At 45.1% G+C, this 14054-nt stretch overlaps 1 protein-coding gene across 29 annotated transcripts in view; it reads left to right on the forward strand.

Annotated features, from left to right (window-relative positions):
* The first annotated feature begins 13471 nt into the window (after positions 1–13471).
* PARD3 (par-3 family cell polarity regulator) overlaps positions 13472–14054 on the forward strand; it is a 444355-nt gene continuing 443772 nt past the window's right edge. For 26 of the 29 annotated variants that reach the window (XM_035319147.1, XM_035319169.1, XM_035319161.1 and 23 more), the window contains exon 1: positions 13472–13915. In XM_035319147.1, coding sequence (XP_035175038.1) covers positions 13796–13915 — 120 coding nt within the window. In that variant the 5' untranslated portion in view covers positions 13472–13795. The remainder of the gene's footprint in view (positions 13916–14054) is intronic. The other 3 variants (XM_035319153.1, XM_035319154.1, XM_035319165.1) reach the window with 1 other exon arrangement.

Consider the following 14054-nt stretch of genomic DNA (forward strand, 5'->3'; position numbering starts at 1 on the left):
AAATGTTAGTGTGCCCCCCTAAATATAGGTTGAGAAAATTAAATTTATTGCCTATTACATACATTTTGACAAAGTTAAACATACCTGCATATAATTAACTGTCTTGTAGGTTTTATTTAAGTGACAATAATGAGACCTGCTATTTTGTACCTTTCCTTTCAAGTTGTATCAGCATGTCTGTACTTGAAAAATGTTAACAGTTTAGCTGAAAAATCTTGCTACGATTGGCCAACCTCTTATAGGTTGCAATCCGATATCTGGCTTGAACACTTAGGTAAATATTAACCACACTCGGGCAGTCAATTGATATTATATTTGGGGTTATTTGTCATTCTGTCTCTAGCCTGAGTAAATCACTCAACCTGTCTTACCCATCTCTAAATATACCTTCTCAACAGTTCGCAGAACAGACTGTACGGTGACTCGAGGGCTCCTCCGAAGCCCAGCACTGCAGAGCACACACAAACATCAATCTTCCAGCCCGTTGTGAAAGAGCAGAACGGTTTTCTTTCATAGCACAAATCATCATTACTCAATTTTATTTTTACGAGGCTGCAATACCATTGCCTCAGCCTCTCTTCCCCCCGCCCTGGCAGGCTGCCATTTATCTCCACCATACCAAAAGTGAACTTTCCACGTCCACCCCAGACCCTCCCCGTATCTTCTCGGTCCCCCCGACAGCCCCTGACCACCTCCCCTGGGCTCGCTCGCATGCCGTGCCGGTGGTGGGCGGTCGCATGATTTCAGGCTCCTCGAGCTGGAAAACGCTGCCAGAGTGAATCACTTTGCTTTCTTATTACTGTAGTTAGAAGCAAGCTGAAACTTGCCATTTGCAAGGTAACTTTCATTTTGCTCCCTACATTGTTTCTTTGCCCGTGGCTTACAGAGCTGGTTTTTTTATTTATTTCTTTATTCATTTTTAATTCTCTCCTGTGCCAGCTCTGCCTGGATCCAAAAATGGGCTGAGTGAAGGAGTTACTCCTCTTTCAGACTAACCTGAAAGCTGCCTGAATTCAGGTTGCTGCTTAGGATGTTTACTATTTGCACAGTTATCTATATTTACGCTTTTTTATTTGAAGTGCTGGACTCCCCTGGTTGACATGAACAGTCAAGTTCAGTGCTGTGGGTTCTTCCATGGTCTGATGAGAAACTGGTGATGAAATCAGGTGTGTCTGTGGCACAGTCCTGTTTATTTATAATCAAAGCCTAGTTTCCATTAGTATAGGGCAGATCTTAGGCAGCAGCAGTTTCTCAGATCTAAATCCTTTTCCAGGCTCACTCAGGCCTATTTGTGAGGCTTTTTCCCAGGGCCGTGTGTCCAGACCCTGTCTACACTTTGCTATTCTTCTACCGCTTGTTCCCTCAGCTTCATGAATTTTCCATCACTCTGTTAGACACATCAGACATCGGAAAATAATACTGAGGAAACTAATCCTTTTATATGGGAGTTTGGAGTGGTGAGGTACGTAATGGAAGCCGCTGGTCACAAAGTGGAGTTGCAGCTCCGCTTTGTATTCGACCCACTCAGCTACAGACGTTAACGCAGCCGGATGGGAAATCGTCGCAGCGCCACGGGGAAGTAGGGACAGGAGGTAGGAGAGGCATGGGGAGACCAAAGTCTGTGTTCGTGTTGCTTTTGAGAGAAGAGTTTTGGCCAGAGAGACAGTCATCATGAAGAAGAAGAAAACTGGCCCTATCAGCCTCGGGGATCGCTGTTCTCATGATTGCAGGAGAAAAAGGAGATACTTGAGATAATACATTGAGATTTGGGGCAGGGAGGTGTTCTGTGGTATCTTCTCAATGAGATCTGTGCTTTACCAGCTCTCTTTCCCCAGAGTAAAACAGAGACAAGCTTCTGCAGAGTGCCTGTTGAGAAAGGCTGAGCTAGTGGCAGCTGGGAGCGTGGCCAGGATTAGACAGCTCTGGGAGGAAGGCGCTGGACTCCCAAGGAACCTCTGCCCCCAGGGAGGGCAGGACTGCCTGGATGTGTTACTGCCTCCTTGGTGTAGGCAGTGTCATCCTTGGAGCAGATATTCAAATGTGAACATGAGCCTGGTGACAGTGAGCCAAATCTTACTGCAGTGTGGAGGTAGATCAGGCTCCCATTGGATTTGTTTCTTTCCATGGCAGACACTGACACTCAGAAGGAAATGCTGTGTTACTAGTCAAGCTCTCTTCTAAATCAAGGGTGTCGCACTGAAGGCTTTGTCCTGGGCATACCTGTGCTTAAAATGACCACCAGTGCTGTCTGCTGTGACTGACGAAGCTAGTATCTCTGAAATGTATTACATTTCACATAAGAAAAGCCTGGACTGAGAATCCCAAATAAAGACAAGGGCTGGTGGTTATTGTCTGGCTGCTGGAATCGGTGTAGCACAGTAACAATATATTCGCCTGCCCTTCAATAAAGTCCACAGGATTCAATTAAATAAAAATTTATGATTTCACTACAATTGTTACAATACTGTGGGGCAAGCCAGGAAATAGTTTTAAATAATTCTCAAGTCTCTGGTTGAGCAAGATAACACAAAATATATTTTCCTTTGTATTTCCAGAGTCCACAAATCCCCCCAAATATGTATTTTTCTCTGAAGAAGTACATCACAGGACAGTTCCGTGCTGAGTGTCTGTGCAGTGTTCCACAATAACAAATTGATGGTTTCCCTGTTTTGATGCCTAGGAAAGCTTGTTAATTTGCTTAGTTGCAGTACCAAAGATACATTGAATAATTTTGCATACATGGAAGTAGTGACTGCACAGCAGAAGAGGCAGACGCCAGCAAAATGATGCTGCTAGTCCTGCTGCTGCTATAGTACCTGTTCTGTGGAAAGACTTTGCCTCGTCATTCAGTGCTCCAAAACAAGTGCTCAGGATTATTAAAGCACAACTCCCCAATGAAACCAGCAACAATGTTTTGTGCTAAGTTAGCGTAGGTATAAAGCACTACACGAGCGAAATCTAGAGAAACATCTTCCATGTCTGATAAGTCTGGCACCTTTCACCACCACTAAAATCACTTCCAGCCTCCCACGCACTCAGGCTGTGCTTTGCAATTAGTCCCACTAGCACTGATGAGAAAAAGCCTCCTGAGGACGCTGGCAGCTGCAGCAGTTATCCTTCAGGACTGGGTCGCATCCTGCCTGGGCCCACTTGGGCAGCTCCAGGAAAAGCCCTTGCTCCTGCTGTGCCTTCGGATGTTTGGTTTTGTGTCCCTGCTGTGGGCACCATGATTAAAGGAGAGCTTTACCTTTTCTTAGTGTCCGGAGAAACTTGAGACCATGGGGGACTGTGGCTCACGGTGGGACCGGTGAGTGCTCAGCTCTAACATTTTGAGGGGAGAAAACAGACAAAGGAGAACAAGGCCAGGGTAAAGAAGAGCAACAGAAAGAGAAATGATGGTAGGGATGGGAAGACTGAGAGGCAATATTAGCAAAAGGAAACTCCCTCAAGTGCTTTGAGTGGGCATCTCTCACATCCCTCAGTTGGGCACGTGTTGGGCTTACATTAGGGATGAAAATATTTTTTTTTAGTAAGCAGCTGTGATATCATGTACAGTCTGTGCAAAGAGGAAACATAAAATAGAGAAAGGAAGGAATATCAATATTACATAATTCAGGAAAAGGGAATAGATGAAATTAAAATTTGATGAAACGGAACAATGTGAAAAGTTAGAAAAAGTCATCATATCCTAAAAGCTTGAGACATTAAAAAAGGTAAGAAAGTATGTTCACTGTATCAGAATTAAAAAAGCACGAAGATGCTATGGAAACAAACCTGACCTGTAAAGATGGGCAGAATATATAAAACATTTGTATGATGAACTGCAAGAATCCCAAGTTGTGGTCGCTGCAAGAGCAGAACAAGTTCAGAAAATTGCTGTGCAAAAGAGGGTGCCTGGAAGAACAGCAGAAGTGAGAGACTTACACGAGGAGCTAAGGAGCTGTTTCCTGCCTGGAAAAAAATAATAATAAAAAAAAGGGATTAGGTGCATCAACAGAAAAGCCTCAGGTAAGATGGAGAGCATCCATCGAACTGAGATTTCTCACAGACAATCGCTCCCTGCAGAGCTTTCTGGTGAGGATGTTTATTTACTCGGCTGCCAATATGACGCTGGCTGAGCAGCGAGCCTTGCGGCAGGCGTATAACTCAGAGCGAATATTGGGAGGTTAAGTGCTGACATAAATCACATCGTGTGTGAACATTCACACCGGACATCTTATTCTTACAGTTTTGCCCATGCACATGCATGGTTATTCAAATTAACCAGATTGCCATGGATTATAAAGCTTAGATGACTAAAGAGTATTCAGTTCTTTTGTTGTTGTTTAAAAATAGAAAATTATGTAGAAAATCTATATCATAAACGTTTTTAGTTTTCCTGATAACCCCTAGGTTTTTTAACACAGGTAAGAACCTCAGTGTGTAAGAATATGCAGAGATAGTCCTCTCCTCAGGTAAGTACACTGTAAAAAATTAACACCCTTACCTTTGCTAATAGAAGGACAGATAAATTGTCCAAATCCTTTGTTTAAAGTTATTCACTTAGTAAAAATAAATAAATAAATAAATAAAGCCATTCACAGAGCTGGCAGAGGTTGGGAATACACTAAGGAACTGTACTAACATTTTCTGCTATGTCTAAAGCAGGTTGAGAGCTACAGGTGGTAGGTAGGTGGTGTGCCTGTAGTGTTTCAGAAAATGTGGCCAACAGGTGAATCCCAAGCACTTATTGCCCGAACCATGCAGTCCAAAGCTGTGTTAAAAGCCCCAGCCTGAGCTGTTCCCATCTGTGTAAAGCCCCCCAGTAGTGCCAAAATGAGCAGGGCTAATGTCACAGCTAACAATCTGGGAGGACAAAGCCAGGCAGCCCTTCCAGGTGGGGCAGGGACTCACCCACCCGGCAGCCCGAAGCCGTGGCCGCCGCCTGTCCTGCCTCCCCGCAGCGGCTGCTGCAGCCGGGGACGAGGACATGTCATCAGTGCTGGGGCTTTGAAGCACACCGTCCATTTCAGGCTGTGATCTAGCCTACAGTGGCACTGAGCACGCAGTCTGGCTGTTTGGGACCAGGTCAGCAACCTGCAGGAGGGCGGTGGAGGTGAGCACCCCCTGGGCAAGGACCTCCGGACAGCTCTCCAGCTGTGGTGTAGCCGTGTCCGCAGCAGTGCAACTTTGCAACTGTAGGAGCTGGAAAACATGGACTCGGTCCACATCTCTGCCCAGTCGTTTTAGGCTTTACAATTTATTCCAGGTGCCGAAAGAAAGTATAGGGAAAACAGAGATCATGTCCTCTCGCTTCAAGCTGTGAGCTGGAGTAAGCATTGGGCTCGGTAAGGAATCAAGCCTGAAATCTTCAGCAGCTTATTGATAAGTCTTGCAAGGAAGAAAATACTTTGCAAAACCATGTGTTGAGTGAATCATCTCTATCTGCTATGTAATCAGCTTCACGGGGTAATAAGAAATAGTTTTCCATTATAGAAAACAGTTGTTTGACCCTGGCAGATTTTAATTATCGAACTCTTGCAACAGCCTATCTGTAATTAAACTTCTTGTCGGCTTCCCCGGGTTTCAGGTGAGGTTGTACATTTGTAATTTCAGTGGTGTAAGGAAGACAGCCAATATTTCACTCCTTGAAAATGGTTATCGTTTCTTAGGTTATAACACACATCCATAGTGATATCCCATGCTTTAATTCCACCATCTTTCTGGATTGAACATTGAACTACACTAATGATTCACTGCTCTCGAATTCATCAGTTTGAGGCATAGTTCAACTTCTGAATAATTTATTAGTAAGAAGTTATGTGGTTTTTTTTTCTTTTTTTTTTTCCTTTTTTTTTTTTTTTTTTTTTTTTTTTTAATCAGAAGAGGAAAAGGACTGCAAGAAATACTACTGAGGCATATCTGATGCCCGTTTACCTCTGCACAGGAGTAGTTATTAGAAGCGGGGCAAGCTGAAGTCCTGGAGCAGATGTCAGGAGGGGTGTAAGGGCAGCACCACGGGATCAGCGTGGCGCAGCGGTGTGTGAGCCACTGGCACAAGGAAGGGCTGCGGAGCCAGTGCCTGCTCAGCAGCAGGAGGATCGATAGGGCTAATCCCGTCTGTCTGATGCATCTGGTTTGGTGTGGATGTGCAAGTTAATCTGCTCTAAATTCTGCTCTCAGATCTGACCACGCGGGCCCTGCAGCAGGACCTGTGCTCATAAGTGGTGCTCTACAAGTCTGTAATCTTACGTGCAGGAACTTCTCCTTTTTCTGTGGACTGCTGAGCATCTGCTTGAGACCCGTGTGTCATCTGCTGAGGGGCCTGTGCAGAGGATGGTTTGCTGCTCGGTGGAACGAGATGAACCTGGCTGAAGACCCTCGTGGCCTTGTGCAGTGGCTCTTGAGCAGCTCGGGTGTTGCTCTCCCTGGAGTCGCTTCTGCAGTACGCTGTAGCCCGTTTGTTGCAGGAGTCAGCAGCAGATGAAAACCCAAAATCTTGTGAAACGATTTCATTGCCACTGATTTCACCTCTTGCCAGTTGCACCTCGATGCACTTGCTGTGTACCTGTGCCAGGCTGGCCCGTTGGCGTTGTCCTGGAGAATGCAACTCGGTTTCGATTACAGATTTTGAATCTTTGCAGACCAGCTGAGGTTGCTGGGCCTTTTCTGTAAAGAATTAAAACATTCTTTTGCTGTAAAACACTGCGCTGAATGTTAGAAAATGTGCTCATTTACTGTCATCTTTTCAGTCTTGAATAAAATGGGTTTTTGGCAGACTGTGACAATCCATCATGTATTTTAACTCCTGGGGATTCTCCTATTTCATGCATTTCTTCTTTTTACTGATTTCAGCAGCTGAATATACATTTAAGGAAGACAAAGGAAGGGAAGGCAATAAAAGGGTGTGAGATGAAAGCAGAAATGGGAGAAGATATGGAAAAGAATAAAAGAGAGTATGAGGAGGAGAAGAAGGGAGGCTTTGAGGATCGTTAAAGAAACATGGGGGAAAGCAGAGCATGAAACAGAACACGTGGCACCTCTGGTTCTTATTTCTTATTTCATCTTCCCTAAATAAGCCATGAAGGATTTTAAAAGCAGTGTCCAGTGTCTGCTTTTGCCCATTCCTCTTTCCCAGGAACTACAGGTGCCCAGAAGCACTCAGGTCTGGTCACAGCCCCCGTTGGGGAGGTTGGGGAGGCTGCCAGGGAGCCGCTTTGCTGCAGCCCCGGAGGTGACCACACGTGTCCTGGTCCCGCAGCCTACACAGAGCTGTGCAGATCACTGCCTGCCCGTCCCCTGTGCTCTGACACTTGGCTGCTGTGCTAGAAAAAGCACTCTGCAAGTGCTACGGGACTTTGCTCGGGAGCAAACATTTACATAGGAGCGATAGCGTGAGTTTTCAGCATGAGCAGCGCGTTGAGCTCAGTGTGTGACACACAGGGCTTGTGTTCCACGTGCATGCCTGCATCCGTGTTCCTCCAAATTCCTGTGCCAATCGGAAAGCATCTGCTGCCTTTTCAATACCCCATGCAGTCCTCCCTCTTACCACTGACAGGGGAGAAGCTGACAAAAGGATGTGTTTCCCTCCATACCTACCAATATTTTCCTGTAATCATCAAGATAACTTATTACTGAAAGCCGTGACACTATCCCATCCCCTTTCATCACAACAAGAATGAGAATAAAGCAAGGTATTAAACAGGGATCCCTAAACAGGAACACCAGCTGAGAAATCTGTTCTTAACATGTTCGTAAACCACTTGAATAGTTGGTACAGTGGAATATACATACCGTCGTGTTTTGATAGGTATTTTGTCTGACATGCCCCCTGGCTGTTCCTCTTCATGTCACAGGAAGGTATTTTTTCAGGAATGCTCATCAATAGATATAACCTGATTTGGCAAATAATTTGGCATCGCTTCTGTTCAGAAAATGGGTTCCTCTGACAGTATCTGAATCGGTTCCAGCTCTGGCAAGTACTTGACAAACAGAGCCCAGTGCTGCAGTTCTGTTTTAATGTTCTTTATTCATTATTTGGGTAGGGCAGATAAGGCCCTGGGGCCTGATCCAGTGCCCACAGATGTCAGCGAGAGACTCCACAAGCCTTTTTAGCCACTGGAATCCTACGCTCTGGGTCTCAGAGTCCTCAAATCTGTGCCAGGAACTTCGTCAATAACTGAAAAGCTGGAAGAAGAGCAATGAGTAAACTTCTGGACAGCCAGAAAGGAGGAAAGGGGAATGAAAGCAGGCAATAAATTCTCAGCAGAGACAAAATGTCTCCAAGTAGTTTTGGCAGATGCCGATTGAGAAGACAAGTAACCTCTGAAACTTTCAGGGAAGCACTGAGACTCTAAAGGCTTTAAGACAAAATTAAAGTTAACATTTCAGGTCTTAAATCCATTTACTCTGCAAGTAGCCTGTAGTTCAGTCTTCTGTGAATCAAATACATTCACCCTGACTTCTTGTGGTGCTTGTAAATCCCCTAAGTCCTACTGATGTTAGTGGTTTTGTTTTTTGCTGATTTTAATTGATGGTTTACAGAAAAGTTGCTAAGAACTTACTTTACTAATTAAACATTTATATATTTGCTCTCAGTATTATAAGTAGAGCCAGCAATCTACGTAGATTCTCCAGTGTTTTCCATGCTGAAAAAAATATTGCGACTATCTTTTAAAATGTTGTATTTCTTCTTGAGAAAATCTGATAGCCAAATCTCTAGAGCTGCCCTTTGAAATATGTCAGGGATGAAATTCCAAATCTGTTAGAAAGAGTATTTGGTCCATCAGTGCCAGGTTTACGCTTGTCTGCTTTGCTGATACTCGTTACAGCACTGCCCTCTCCTCCGTTGCTGGATTGCTGTCATTCTCAGAGCAGAGCTGGATGCACAGGACAGTGTTCTGTGTATTCTGGCCTCTCCTAATGTGAATTGAGTCCTTTTTGACCCATGGAGTACATACAGTGCGCGGGATGACAGATGACACTGGGCAAAGCAGGGTGCATGCACCATTTCCTTCTGACAATTTGAAGTTGTGGGTATGGGTCTGTAAAACCCTCAGAATCCATGCAGACTGCTTAGGTGTCTCCGGGCAATGCCCCTTTGCCCCTTTCTCTACTCTGGACACCTGCTGTCTTCACTCTTTCTATAGTAGCTTTGGTGCTTTTTTGCTTTTTACACCTCTAGCCATTCCGCTTCCTTTCCTGTGGATTATTTCCAAGACTCCACACCAAGAAGTGACCCCAAATTCAAGCTCAGCCCTTCACAGTGCTCAGCGCAGTGAAGCCAGTACGTGATACATCCTACAGGAATCACCCCAATCGAGCCAGCTTGAGGAGGGCTGAAAACCGCCAGAGACTTAGTAAGGAAATTGTTAAAATCCCTTGAACATAATTCTTTTAAAACTACAGTAAAGCCAGTACAGATACAGCTGACAAAGCGGAAAGTTCGCCTCTACTTTTCTTCCACCCCTAACCACCTTTTCGCTGCCTGAAGTTTCTGGAGGCACAGGTTGGAGCCCCGGAAAGGTAAGCAGTCCTGTGGCTTTTCCTTCACATCAGGGATTCTGCTTTGCTACAATTTCTTCCTTCTGTTATACTGCAAAGAAAGATCTTCTTGCCTTCCCAAACTTCACGTGTCTGAGTCTCCCGAGCATGACATTAACACCTGTGTCTCTGTAATTACTTCTTAATGATTCTCCAAATCCCAGCCTCTTTTGAGAAGTTGTAGGCAATAATTTTTAATTCAACTTTATTTTTTTCCAGGCCAGAGCTAGCCACAATTGCTTAATAAGCCTTAATGATTGTCTCATTCATAAAAGCAGATGCTAGGAACTATTGCCTTGCTCCTCTGTGGAAGTCCTGGAAGTACACAGGAAAAAAAGTCAGCCCATTCCTGTAGTTATAAAGTTATGCATAGGAAGATCTCAAACAGCCACATTCATGCTTGATTTGTTAGGAGCAGAGAGACAGAGTAAAACGTCAATGATTTAGAACATCAAAAGTCAGATATTTAAAGAAATGAAAAATATCTAAGTATCTAAGTTAAGGTTTGTGTAATAATTGAGCAAGAGGAGAGTTAGGGCAGGTCAGGATCTTAATTTGTTAAAAACCTAGTAGTGTTTTGTTGCAATCCCTAAGTAATTTTTGAAAATGGCACTTTGAACTCACATCAGGTGCTGCAGGTGGTTTTTTGTTGTCGTTGTTTTTGCTGTTGTCTTTTGTTTTTTGACTGCTTTATGTAACCTAGGCCCCCACTTTGTTATTATAATTATTATTATTATTAGACTTCTATATGATTTAGATAAAACAAAACAACAACAACAAAAAACACAACAAAACAGCAAAAACCTTAAATCCTTTGAGGAACACTATTGATCTTCAGTTTGTCACTGGTCTTTCCATGGCTCTAAATTAACTTCTGCTTGGATTAAGGGTATGTCTATATTTGAAACTGCATCAACTTCAAGCATGCTGTAAACTAAATCAGCATCTTGTTGTGAAACCATGCCACAAAGGAACTACTAAATCCGAACACATGCAGAATAATTCCATATCAGTTCCTCAACATCGAGTAGAACTGGAGGATAAACTGTGAAGTCGTTCTGGAAATTAGCAACATTCCAGTGCCTGGAGATTTTTAACATTCAGATAAAACTTACTTGTAGTAATGCACATTGGTTGCAAGATTCTCACTCCTTGTATGTTTATGGTGTCTACGCCAGAGATTTCAGTCCAGTGGCAGTTTTAAACAGAATATGTATATTGATCATTGGTAATTATAAGCTCTGTTTCTCTCGATCCCCTTGTTGTCCATCTCCATCTTCCTTCTGCCAGACAGGTGACTGCCTCTCAGCCTTCCAACACCGTACTGGTTAATAAATGGATTGTCAGGTTCTAGGGTATCTTAGCCCAGAAAACTCAACATCCAGACCTATATATACCTGCCACCCATACTGCAACATGGTGCCCTCTCATTAAGTACACAGAAAGTACTTGTAATTTTTGTAAACCAGCAGCTCTTGCCAATTTTGCTCCTGATTAGTATAATCCTTTTCTCATAATCTCTTATAATAATGTTTTATACTTCATTTATCTTACATAATCAGACATTGGACACTCTCACAGACTTATTACTTTTGTTTGTTAAAGCTTTCTTCCTTCTAAGACATCAACAAACACCAGACATGGTAAATTGTATCCAAAATGTTTTCAGAATCATGTATACCTAATGTGTATGTGTGTGTGTATCCGGCGAGAAAGAAATTCAAATCTCAAAGGTCCTTGCTCTTGTTAGCACTGTCACTATTCAAGCGATAGTCCTAGAGTTTTGGCCTCAAATCAGATTCCAGGATAAACTTGTTTTCTTTGTACTTCACTACTGAATTTTCCCATTTTAATCACTGAATAGAAAAACTGTCAATATTTCTTTCTGAACTGTTTTACTTTTTTTTTTTTTTTTTTTTTTTTTTTTTTTTTTTTCCAGGAGACTGTTAGAACAGCTGGGAAAACTGCCAAGAAACTTGCTAAAGACAGTAAGAGCTGGGATTAGATCACAGGAAAACATGAAAAACCTGTAGCAGTGTTGGAACAGTGAAATAATTACTGTTGACCAGCAACTGTATCTATTAATAATAAGTTTTACAGCAGTGTGGTAAAGTTCCTGATATGCAACATTATCTTTCAGTGGATAAATGCAAATGACTGCTGAAATGTAATGTTGATCATTGCAAAGTCTATGCCACTGTAAAACTGCTTCTTAAAGGCAGTATGTCTTGGAAGAATCTCTATTGACTTCACATTTTTACAGCTGTTCCTGCAAGTTTCTCAGATGATGCCTATTAAATCAAGGATTTATAACTCTTTTATCCTCTCAGTATGTTCTCAGCAGCTCTTATGATCACCTAGAAAGTACAAAAACAGCAGGTTAATGGAAATTTTCAGCATTTTCCAATAATAAATTTGATAGGCTATGGCCATAAAATTGTGGAGCGTGCTCAGTTGTCTCAGTCACAAGCTGGAAGCTGTTTACTCCAGTTTTATTTCATTTCTGCCTTCCTGAACTCCTGCATGCTGCTTTTCTATTCTGCAGAAGTGAAATGCTGGGGATAAGATAACATATTATAATAGGACAGGTGTGCTTTTTTCCTGCTTTCACAGGCAGCCGTATCATTTCTCATACAGAATTCAGATCCTCATCTATGTCATTAGTTCAGATAAGTCAGGTGGGTAATGGAAATAAAATCAACATCTAAACAAAGCAGAATCATCTGTAGACTACTGCGTGGACTGTTTCATCTTTGTGTGTCCAGAAGCTTTCCAAATCTGTCGTAAGTTGAAAAAACTCTATGGATTTCAAGGAAATTGGACCAGATATTTGAGGGACCAATATAAACAGACTCCTCCGCTTGCTTCACTTGGAAGTGCTAATTAGAATGCAAAGGGCTAGGGACGCCATTCTCATGATACCGTTGACTTAATTAGGCAATAATTCCACCCTTGAAGTTTTAAGAAAAACATGAATTTTGCCCTTTAACCATGTAGCCACAAAACTGCCGATAGCTTTGCCATTTGTATCATGTCTGAAGTTCTGAAAGTTACTAATACCACTGCCTATGGGCATGAGAGTGGACTACCAACCGCTTCGTGTCTGTGGTACCACTAATAAATTCAGGGGAAAAAAAGCATTTTTCCTGCCTTGCTGTCCTCCAAACTCTACCTTCACCCTGCAGTTAATTTGAATTTCAACTTTTATACCCCAAAGCAGTATGTTGTCAGCCCATACCGAGTGTTCGGTGAACTGTGCAACTCCATTGTCCTGGGTGAAATCCATGAAAAAATGTGAGTGATATTTGCAAAACCTTTTGACTTCTGAGTGCTTTGAGGAGCAAATGGCTCAGCGATTTCATTGATGCTGATGTTAGTGGTGATGCACCAGTTTTCTCCCATTGCTCTGTGTTGGTTCTGTCGCATTATCAGAAATGCAAAGGACCATGAAGAGCACCTGGTTTTGTGTGGTGGCTTCTCCCCAGGCATCAGGTGGGAAAGCAGAAAGCTTCCGTTTCCAAATTCTGTGCGGTTTAGTGTCTTGGTTTCTTCGTACTCACACATTTGAGGGAGAATACTCAGACATACGGTCTGATTTTTGGGTGGTCCTGTGCGGACCCAGGAGCCGGGGGCTCGATGATCCTTGCGGGCCCCTTCCCTCTGGGGATATTTCGCGGTTCTCCGGTTCAGCTAGCAGGCAGCTCCCCGGATCAAGGCACAGCGAGCTGTGCCAAGCATTCCCTGAGAGAACCACATCGGGGCGAGGGGAGCAAGGGCTTTTACAGGGCTCCTGGCGCCAGCCCGGCCTCGGGACCCCGACCCAGCCCGGCGGGCCAGCGGCGCGGCCCCTCAGCGCCACCTCAGGTCCCCGCCGGCCCCCGGCAGCTCGGAGGGGGGCTCCCCGCCGGTCCTCCCGGTCTGCCCCCGCCCCACTGCAATGCCCCGAGCCTCCGGAGCGGGGAGGCAGCGCCGCCAGCGCCCCGCCCGCCGCCACCGCCGCTGTGCCGGGGCAGGCGCCGAGCAGGTGGCCGCGGGCAGCGGCATGTGAGCGGCCCCCGGCTGCTCCCCGCTCCCCCTCCGCAGCCAGGCGGCCGCCGGGCCCCCTCGCCTTGCCGTGTCCCCGTCCCCTCGTCGCCGGGCCGGCCGGGGGCTGAGCGCCGCGCCCCGCCGGGGGGCGGCCGTGGCGGAGGGCGGAGGGGAGGAGGAGGAGGAGGAGGAAGGCTGCGAGGGGCCGGAGGGACGCGGGAGCACCCCCCCCGCACACCCCCGCAGGATGAAAGTCACGGTGTGCTTCGGGAGGACGCGGGTGGTCGTGCCCTGCGGGGACGGGAACATGAAAGTTTTCAGCCTCATCCAGCAAGCCGTCACCCGCTACAAGAAGGCGATCGCCAAGGTGAGGGAGACAGAGGGGGGCGCGGGGAGCGGCGCCCGCGATCAATATGGCGCTTCCCGGAGCGGGGAGGGAAAAGTCCGGGCTGCCCCGCTCCGCCCTTTGTTCGCCGGTGCCCGGCGGCCAGGCGGCGGCGGCGGCG

The sequence above is a fragment of the Oxyura jamaicensis genome, chromosome 2 (genome assembly GCF_011077185.1).
Source record: "Oxyura jamaicensis isolate SHBP4307 breed ruddy duck chromosome 2, BPBGC_Ojam_1.0, whole genome shotgun sequence".
Classification (NCBI taxonomy): domain Eukaryota; kingdom Metazoa; phylum Chordata; class Aves; order Anseriformes; family Anatidae; genus Oxyura; species Oxyura jamaicensis.